At 39.6% G+C, this 10,874-nt stretch overlaps 1 protein-coding gene and 1 pseudogene across 1 annotated transcript; one reads left to right on the top strand and one right to left on the bottom strand.

Annotated features, from left to right (window-relative positions):
- Positions 1–8,217: 8,217 nt before the first annotated feature.
- On the bottom strand, positions 8,218–8,331 carry LOC148118879 (dolichyl-diphosphooligosaccharide--protein glycosyltransferase subunit 4-like). The gene has a single exon (XM_087898700.1). It carries the CDS (start codon positions 8,329–8,331, stop codon positions 8,218–8,220), a length of 114 nt encoding a protein of 37 aa, XP_087754826.1.
- Positions 8,332–9,934: 1,603 nt separating this feature from the next.
- Positions 9,935–10,670, top strand: LOC148118878 (stathmin-2 pseudogene; annotated as a pseudogene).
- Positions 10,671–10,874: the final 204 nt, after the last annotated feature.

The following is a 10,874-nucleotide window of genomic DNA, read 5'->3' as shown; positions in this document are numbered from 1 at the left end:
GAAGACATGAACACCACAATCCAGAAGAAGTAGAAGAAATTGACTTTAAATGTAACATTATGAAAATAATAGAGGCCTTTAAACAAGATGTGACAAACTCCTTTAAAGAAATGGAAGAGAAGACAAACAAAAAGTTAGAAGAAATTAATAAATCCATCGAAGATACCCAAGAAACCAAGAAAAAGCATCAAACAGGTAAAGGAAAGAGTTCAAGATATGAAGACCGAAATGGAGGCAATAAAGAAAACACAAACTGAGGGATGGCTGGATATGGAAAATCTGGGTAAATGAACAGGAACTACAGAAACAAGTATAACCAACAGAATACAAGAGATATATAAAAGAATCTCAGGCACTGAAGATAATATAAAGGAAATAAAATCATTTTATTTTATTTCAGTAAATCCAACAAATTCTTAACACAAAACATCCAGGAAATCTGGAACACCATGAAAAGACCAAACCTAAGAATAATAGGGGTAGAAGAAGGAGAAGAATTACACCTCAAAGGCCCAGAAAATATTCTCAACACTACTATAGAAGAAAACCTTCCCAACATAAAGAAGGATATTCCTATGAAGATACAAGAAGTGTACAACATCAGATAGACTGGATCAAAAAAAGCATCCCCTCACCATATAATAATCAAAACACAAAACATACAGAGTAAAGAAAGAAAATTAAGAGCTGCAAAGAAAAAGGGTCAAGTAACATAGAATAGTAATCACATCAGAATTTTACCTGATTTCTCTATGGAAACCAGGAAAGCCAGAAGGACTTGGATATATGTGCTGAAGACACTAAGAGACCATGGATACAAGCCCAGACTACTATACCCAGCTAAGCTTTCTTTCACCATCAATGGAGAAAACAAGATATTCCAGGACAAAAGCAGATTTAAACAATATGTAGCCACAAACCCAGCCTTACAGAAAGTACTTGAAGAAAACCACAATCGAAGGAAGCCAACACACCCATAACAACACAGATATCTGACAACCCTACACCAGCACAACTCAAAGAAGGAAAATACACAAACACTGTCACCAAAAAAAAAAATGATTGGAGTTAACAACCATGAGTCATTAATATCACTTAATATCAATGGACTCAATTCACCTTTAAAAAGGCACAGGTTAAGAGAATGGATACAAAAACAGGATCCAACATTCTGCTGTTTACAAGAAATTCTTCTCAACCTCAAATACAGACACTACCTCAGAGTAAAGGGTTGGGAAAATGTTTTCCAATCAAATGAACCTAAGAAACAAGTGGCTGTGGCTATTCTAATATCTAACAGAATTGATTTCAAACTAAAATCAATCAAAAGAAATGGAGAAGGACACTTTATACTCATAACAGGAACAAGTCATCAGGATGAAGTGTCCATCCTGACTATCTATTCTCCTAATAAAAAAAGCAGAACAGAGAAATAAGAGAACTAACACAGGTAATGAATCAAACAGACATATATAGAACATTTCAACCAAGTAGAAAAGAATATACCTTCTTCTCATGGAACCTTCTCAAAAATTGATTATATACTCGGTAACAAAGCAAACATCCACAGATACAAAAAAATTGTAGTAAACCACCTATAAGATCACCATGGAATAAAGTTAGAATTCAACAACAATTCTACCCCCAGAAAGCCTACAAACGCATGGAAACTGAACAGTCAACTACTGAGCCACCCCTGGGTCAAGGAAGAAATAAAGAAAGAAATTAAGGTCTTCCTTGAATTCAATGAAAATAAAGACACAATATACGGAAACCTATGGGACACTAAGAAAGCAGTGCTAAGAGGAAAGTTCATAGGACTAAGTGCCCACATAAAGAAAATGGAGAAAGATCACATTAGAGACTTAACAGCACACCTGAAAGCTCTAGAACAAAAAGGAAGCAGACTCACCCAGGAGGAGTAGAAGACTGGAAATAATCAAACTGAGGGCAGAAATCAACAAAATAGAAATATAGAAAACAATCCAAAGAATCAATGAAACAAAGAGCTGGTTCTTTGAGAAAGTCAACAAGATTGACAAACCTTTATCCAAACTAATCAAAAGGCAGAGAGACAACACACAAATTAACAAGATCAAAAATGAAAAAGAAGACATAACAATAGACACTGAGGAAATTCAGAGAATCATTAGGTCTTACTACAAAAGCTTATATGCCATAAATTTGGAAAATGTAAAAGAAATGGACTTGTTGTTAGATAAATACCATTTACAAAAATGAAATCAAGACCAGGTGAACAATTGAAATAGACCTATAAGTCATGAGGAAATAGAAGCTGTCATAAAAAAGCCCTCCAAATAAAAAAAAAAAACCAAAAACCCAGGACCAGATGGTTTGAATGCAGAATTTTATCAGAGCTTCCAAGATGAGCTGATACTTAAACTCCTTAATGTATTTCACATAATAGAAACAGAAGAGTCATAGCCAAACTCTTTTTATGAAGCTACAGTAACCTTGATTCCAAAACCACACAAAGACCCAACCAAGAAAGAATATTACAGACCAATCTCACTCATGAACATCGATACAAAAATTCTCAATAAAATTCTGGCAAACAGAATCCAAGAACATATCAAACATTATCCATTATGATCAAGTAGGCTTCATCCCAGAGATGCAGGGCTGGTTCAACATACAAAAATCTATCAATGTAATCCATCATATATATAAACTGAAAGAAAAAAACATGTGATCATTTTGTTAGATGCTGAAAAAGCATTTGACAAAATTCAACACCCCTTAATGATAAAGGTATTGGAGAGATTAGGGATACAAGGATATAATAAAAGAAATATATAGCAAGCCAACAGCTAATATGAAATTAAATGGAGAGAACCTCAAAGCCATTCCACTAAAATCAGGAACAAGACAAGACTGTCCACTCTCACCATGTCTTCAACATAGTGTTTGAAGTTCTAGCAATAGCAATAATACAGCATAAGGAGATCAAGGGGATTCGAATTGGAAAGGAAGAAGTCAAACTTTTGTTATTTGCAGTTGATATGATAGTGTACATTAGTGATCCCCAAAACTCTACCAAAGAACTCCTACAGCTGATAACTACCTTCAGTGATGTGTCAGGTTACAAGATCAACTCAAAAAAAAAAAAAAAACACAGTAGCTCTCCTATACACAAAGCATAGAGAAGCAGAGAGGAAAATCAGAGAAACTTCACCTTTTATGATAGCCACAAATAGCATAAAGTATCTTGGGGTAACTCTAACCAAGGAAGTGAAAGATCTTTTAGACAAGAACTTTAAGTCTTTGAAGAAAGAAATTGAAGAGGACACCAGAAAATGGAAGGATCTCCCATGTTCTTGAATGGGTAGGATCAAAATAATGAAAATGACAATTCTACCAAAGGCAATCTATAAATTCAATACAATGCCCATCAAAATCCCAACAGAATTCTTCACAGACCTTGAGAGAACAATAACCAGCTTTATATGGAAAAACAAAAACCCAGGATAGCCAAAACAATCCAATACAATAAAGGAACTTCTGGAGGCATTGCCATCCCTGAATTCAAACTCTATTACAGAGTTACAGTAATGAAAACAGCTTGGTATTGGCATAAAAACTGAGAAGTGAACCAATTAAATCTAATAGAAGACCTGGATATTAATCCACAAACCTATGAACATCTGATTTTTGACAAAGGAGCTAAAACTATACAATGGAAGAAAGAAAGCATCTTCAACAAATGCTGCTGGCATAACTGGATGTCAACCTGTAGAAGAATGAAAATAGATCCATATCTATCATCATGCACAAAACTCAAGTCCAAATGGATTAAAGACCTCAATATAAATCTGACCACACTGAACATGATAGAAGAGAAAGTGGGAAGTAGACTGCAACACATGGGCACAGGAGACCACTTCCTCCATATAACCCCAGTAGCACAGACAATAAGGGCAACAATGAATAAATGGGACCTCCTAAAACTGAGAAGCTTCTGTAAAGCAAAGGACACGGTCATTAAGTCAAAAAGGCGACCTACTGACTGGGAGAATATCTTCACCAACCTTGTATCAGACAAAGGTCTGATCTCCAAAATATATAAAGAACTCAAGAAACGAGACTTTAAAATTCTAAATAACCCAATTAAAAGTGGGGTACTGAACTGAACAAAAATTCTCAACAGAAGAATTTTAAATTTCAAAGAGACACTTAAGGTCATGTTCAACTTCTGTAGCAATCAGGGAAATGCAAATCAACACAACTTTGAGATACGTGCTTACACCTGTCAGTATGGCTAAAATCAAAAACACCAATGATAACCTATGCTGGAGAAGATGTGGAGTAAGGGGAACACTCATCCATTGCTGGTGGGATTGCAAATTGGTGCAACCACTTTTTAAATCAGTTTGGAGGTTTTTCAGGAAACTGGGAGTCAACCTACCTCAGGACCCAGCAGATGCCTAATCATACTAAAAAAAAAATTTGTTCAACTATGTTCATAGCAGCACTGTTTGTAATAGCCAGAACCTGAAAACAACCTAGGTGCCCTTCAATAGAAGAATAGATAAAGTGTGGCACATATACACATTAGAGTACTACTCATCAGTAAAAAACAATGACATCTTGAATTTTGCATGCAAATGGATGGAAATAGAAAACACTATCCTAAGTCAGATAATCCAGACCCAAAAAGGTGAATTTGGTATGTACTCACTAATTAGTGGATTCTAGCCATAAACAAAGACATTGATCCTATAATTCATGATTCTAGAGAAGCTAAATAGTAAGGTGAATATATATATATATATATATATATATATATATATATATATATATCTTCTCCTGGAAATTGGAAGTAGACAAGATTGCAGGGCAAAAGTTGGGAGCTTGGGGATGGGGTGGGGTGTGGGGAAGGGGAGAAGGGAAGAGAGAAGGGAGAAGGGGAGGATTGGGGAGAGCTTGGGGGATTGGGATGGTCGAGATTGAGGAAGGACAGATATGGAAGCAGGGAAGAAGAAATCTTAATTAAGAAAACCATTTTTGTGTTGTCAAAGAGACTTTGCTCTAGAGGGGTTCCCAGGTGTCCACGGGGATGTCCCCAGCTAGGTCCTTGGGCAGTAGAGTAGAGGGTGCCTGATCTGGCCTTTTCCCATAGCCAAACTGAAGAATATCTTGAATATCACCATAGAAACTTCGTCCGGCAATGGATGGAGATAGAGACAGAAACCTTCATCAGAGCACTGGACTGAGCTCCCAAGATCCAGTTGAAGAGCAGAAGGAGGGAGAAGATGAGCAAGGAAGTCAGGACCGCAAGAGTTTGGTCCACCTACTGAGACAGTGTGCCTTTTGGGATCCTAAGTATCCTAAGTACTGGCTTTTTGGGATCCTAGTCTATTTGGATGCACATCTTTCTAGGCCTGGATGTGGGGAGAGGGCCTTGGATTTCCCACAGGGCAGGGTTCCCTGCCCTCTCTGCCCTCTCTGCCCTCTCTGAGGACTGGACGGGGAGGGGGAGCGTGAGTGGGAGAGGAGGAGGGAAATGGGAGGAGGTGGAAATTTTGAATGGTATTATTTATAAAGCAATAACAAAGAAACTATATTAATTAAATCATTGCTTGGCCCATTAACTGTGACTTCTTATTGGCTAACTTTTACGTATTAACTTAACCCATTTCTATTAATCTGTGAATCATCATTAGGTCATGACCTACCAGCAAAGTTTCAGCACATCTCTCTCTGGCAGCAGATCCATGGTGTCTCCCTGACTCTACCTTTCTTTCTCCAGCATTCAGCCCAACCCCCCGCCTACCTAAGTTCTTCCCTATCAACAGGCCAAGACAGTTTTTTTTATTCATTAATGGTAGTCACAGCACACAGAGGGAACTCCCACATCTTCTTAAATAGAAAAGTAGCTTTTAACTTTAAAATAGTAAAATTACATTTAACAAAACAGGTATCAAGGAAGAATTACAGTTACAATATTTCTATTTACTTTAACTTTTATCATAACTAAGGAAAACTATAACTATCTATTTTTTCTTCAACTATATCAAAGACTCCAGAAAGATATAATATTACCTAAGAAAACAGGAGATACATTGTAAGCAACTTCTAAAACTCTAGAAATGACAGACATCTCACTGTCTGGACACTTACCAAAGTTCTTCTGTACCATTGGGGCATTCATCTTCAGCCTACAGGCTGATAGTATCCAGCAGACTTTTTCATGAAGCATGAAATTTCAAAGACAATTCTGCCTATATTGGTAGCTTTCCAGTCACCTTCTTCTGTATTCTGCAGAATGTCTTGCAGATTCTTTTATGAAGCAGGAACCCCAATGGATCATCTTACCTTTAGGCAAGTTCAACAGTCATTTCTCTGTGGGGTCTGCATGTCCAGTTCAACTAACAAACTCCATAAGGAGCCTTTTCAATGCCCATCATCCTCTCGAAGGAGTTGGTGCTGCAAGGAGCAGATATGTCTCACTGTCATGAAAAATCTTAAGTTTGTTTACATTTTAAAGGTCTCTGAAAGATCTGAAGAATACCCATCTAACAGAAATACATCTCTGTACATCTAGAAAATCTAACACAACTACAAACTTGACTATTATAGATAAGTATCTATTAACATACATTTCTTAATTATACATTACATTTTTAAGTGAGCTATACAAACACAATACCTAAATTAAGATCAGCAATATATATATATATAACAAAATTTACCTTAAATTTGTATCAATATAGCAAGATACATACCAATGCAAAATACCCCCTCTATAGCTTATCCCCCTCTAAATGTTAAGAAATATTTACAAACAATATTTGAGAATATGGGTACAGTACTGTCCAAACTCCTTTCTGTTTTTTATTGGGCAAAGAATTTTCTTTGTGGGGCTGTTTACAGCAACCTTTCAGGAGGTCTTGAGCCATCAAATCATATTGGTCTGGAAGCAATCCACAGGTTCTCATCTTCTGTGAAAACTAAAGAAGAACCTCCTTTCCAAAGCAACATATCCTCAGGCTCAAATTTTGGAATCAGGATACCTTTATGCTGGTTTAACTTAGCAGTCAATACAAAGAAGTGTCTCTCTGTGCTTAGCTCTTTCACAGTCAAAAAAACTCAAAGAAAACACAATAATATATATAATAATATAATATTATATATATGTATATAATCAAAACTCTCTGTGAATTTTCCATCTTTACATGGCTTATTTTTCTTTACTCCTTTTAATTTATGACAGTCTATACTGGCTCTTTAAAGACTTTTTTTTTACTTCTGTTTCAACTCTCTATGCTCTTTTTTCTCTCTTTCAAGCCTATGTACATTTATCCAACACTGTGACCCAGTTAGAGTTCTTTTATGTCTGAATCTGTCCTTATTGCATTATCTATAATTCTTTACTGTCTGGAAGAGCTTTTAAAATGGTAAGCAGAGGTTTTGTTTGTTTTTCCTGTACAGAGACTGTTCGGCTCGCCGTTCCGCGTGGCCTGAGAGGTGTCCCGTGTCGTCCCCCCCCCCCCCGCCCCCCCCCCCCCCCCCCGCTCCCTCCATACGGACTGAGGTGGCTTCCTTTGCTGGTTTGGGATGCACAATGATGAGAAATAAAAAGGAAAAAGATTTCCAGAAAGAAGCCATAATATTCAAGATTTCAAAGTCCATGCTAATGTCCATAGATTCCTGACCAAATGATCTGAATTGGATTCATGGCAAAAGAAGTGTTATTAGACTAAGGCAAGGAACTTTGATTCACTTACACATCAGTTGCAGTGTCTGAGTCATAGGCTGGTCCATTGACTGTGCTATAGCCCCTGTGCTGTATTTTACCCTGACTTTCTTAGTAGCTGCTTGAACAGAAAGATGATAGAGAAATCTAAGATACAGGAGAAGGGAACAGGAAGGAACCAACAAGCAGGAACCAGACTGGGGTAACTAGAAGATTCTAATTTTGGCACCAGGAAGAAATTCTTCCTAAGCTTCATTTGGAAATGCTGGGCCCTGGTGGGAAAAAAAAGAGATACAACAAATGAGGACAAAGCAAAAACAGATTGTGCCTGATTTGTGGCAGAGTGGAGCACAGAGGACTTCTGGATTAGATGGAGAGAATACCCAGGCATCTCCATGGCCCTGCTGATGGTTCCAGAGCTTCATCCAGTCAGTGAAGAGCTACATGTACACCTGGAGGAGACTATGTCCTGGAACCCTGGGGCGGAGAAAACACTACTTTCATTCCTGCTTCTTGGGATTGTTGACAGCCACATAGTAATAGAGAACCACAAGCAGGAAAAACGACATGCCTGGCATATTGGCAAAGATAGCGACCTGCACATCCGTGATCATCCTGACCAGCTCCACTCGGCTCCGATTCTACCACTCGGCTCCGATTCTACTGTTCATTGTACAAGCTCAAGAGCTTGGGATCAAGCTCAGAGTCTCACATCTGCCAGCAAGCAAGCACTCTACTACTGACTGAGCCACCTCCCTAGCCCGTGCTTAGTCTTGAGTAGCCACAAAATATTCCATGGTATGGCTAAATAAACCTTTTAATTTAGATATTTCTGCCATTTAAATTATTTTATGTAGTTGAATATATCCTTTTTTTCCTAAGGAATTCTATATGTCTAGATTTAAGACTCTTCAACCTTTATGTTATACATAATTTCTTATAGTTTTTAAAGTTTTAATAAAAAGTTTAACTTTGAAAAAAATGGTAAGCAGATCGGTTGCAGCTGCTCTGAATGCTGGCACTGCCTCTCTCAACTTTCAAAATGATAGACATACCATTACTGCCAGGTCTCAGAGGAGCTGCGCTCAGCACTTTAACTCTGAGAATGAGTGTGCAGCAAATGAATCCTTTTTATCTGAGTAATAGTTAAATCTGTCATGCAGCACACTGCATGGCCTGGAAATATCTCTATGTATGGTGGCAAGAATCTGCCATGTTCTCCTGCCTGTGCATACCTAGTAGAACTGATCCTACCAACTGCCCAGGAGGAGAGCACTGAGCCATGGGCATGGTCATAGTTTCTTTCCTCCAGACCCTGAGTGGGCACACAAACACCTGAACCCACAAATGCCATTAAAAAGCTCCATAGCCAGAGTTTGCACTGGCAGCATGGCCCAGAAAGCTGTCTGTTTTTAAAGGTGTAGCATTTTTTATGCTACCAGGGAATCAGAAAAACCTCCCTTAAGAGAAATGCAGGACACCACCAGCCCCCCCCCCAAAAAAAATGAAGCTAAGCTTTGTTTTTCTGCGTCTGGAGTTTTTTTCTTTCTTTTCTTAATTTATTTTTATTTTTTTATTAAAAATTTCCACATCCTCCCCTCCTCCAACTTCCCTCCCCTCCTTCCAGCCTCCCTCCCCCACCTACTCCAGGCCAAGGAACAGTCAGGGTTCCCTACCCTATGGGAAATCCAAGGTCCTCCCTGCTCCCCCCAGGTCCAGGAAGGTGAGCATCCAAACAGACAAGGCTCCCACAAAGCCCGTTCACGCAGTAGAATCAAAACCCAGCGCCATTGTTCTTGGCTTCTCAGTCAGCCTCCACCATCAGCCACATTCAGAGAGTCTGGTTTGATCACATGCTCCATCAGTCCCATTCCAACTGGCCTTGGTGATCTCCCATTAGCTCTGTCCCACCGTCTCAGTGGGTGAACGCACCCCTCATGGTCCTGACTTTCTTACTCATGTTCTCCCACCTTTTGCTCCTCGTTAGGACCTTGGGAGCTCAGTCCAGTGCTCCCATGTGGGTCTCTGTCTCTATCTCCATCCATCACCAGATGAAGGTTCTATGGTAATAAGCAAGATATTCATCAGTGTGGCTACAGGACAAGGCCAGTTCAGGCACCCTTTCCTCTGTTGCTCAAGGAACAAGCTGGGGACATGTCCTTGGACGCCTGGGAACCCCTCTAGAGTCAAGCCTCTTGAAAATCCTAAAATGACTCCCTTAATTAAGATATATACTTCCCGGCTACAGCAGGACCCTTCTCCTTTGCCTTCGCCACCGCTCCACGCGTGCACATCCCTACAATGGCTAAAACAGCAATGGCCTACAAGGAAAAAATGAAGGAGCTGTCCAGGCTGTCACTGATCTGCTCGTGCTTCTACCCGGAGCCTCGCAACATCTACATCTACACCTACGATGACATGGAGGTGAAGCAGATCAACAAGCGAGCCTCTGGCCAGGCTTTTGAGTTGATCTTGAAGCCACCATCTCCCATCTCAGAAGCTCCACGGACTTTAGCTTCTCCAAAGAAGAAAGACCTGTCTCTGGAGGAGATCCAGAAAAAGCTAGAGGCTGCGGAGGAAAGAAGAAAGTCTCAGGAGACGCAGGTGCTGAAACAGTTGGCAGAGAAGAGGGAGCACGAGCGAGAAGTCCTCCAGAAGGCTTTGGAGGAGAACAACAACTTCAGCAAGATGGCGGAGGAGAAGCTGATCCTGAAAATGGAACAAATTAAGGAAAACCGTGAGGCTAATCTAGCTGCTATCATTGAACGTCTGCAGGGAAAGGAGAGGCACACTGCGGAGGTGCGCAGGAACAAGGAGCTCCAGGTTGAACTGTCTGGCTGAAGCAATGGCGGGTATGGCACGCCTCTCCCATAGTCAATCCCTCTGCCTATATTATAATTGATCATGAGATATCAGTATGGGAAATGTATGACATGGTTTAAAAAGAACTCATTATTAAAAACTAAACAAAACACAGAATCAAAAATAAAATAAAATCAATGCGGTCCCTTTGCAGAAAAAAAAAAAGATATATACTTCCACCCCACCTTCATCACAACCATCCCATTCCCTTAAGCTCTCCCCATCTACCCCTTCTCCCTTCTCTCGCCCCATCTCCCCTTATCCCCACCTTACTCCCACCCCGTGCTCCCAACTC

Source organism: Myodes glareolus, chromosome 19, assembly GCF_982192425.1.
Source record: "Myodes glareolus chromosome 19, mMyoGla1.1, whole genome shotgun sequence".
Taxonomy (NCBI): Eukaryota; Metazoa; Chordata; class Mammalia; order Rodentia; family Cricetidae; genus Myodes; species Myodes glareolus.
This window is presented reverse-complemented; position numbering and strand designations above follow the sequence as displayed.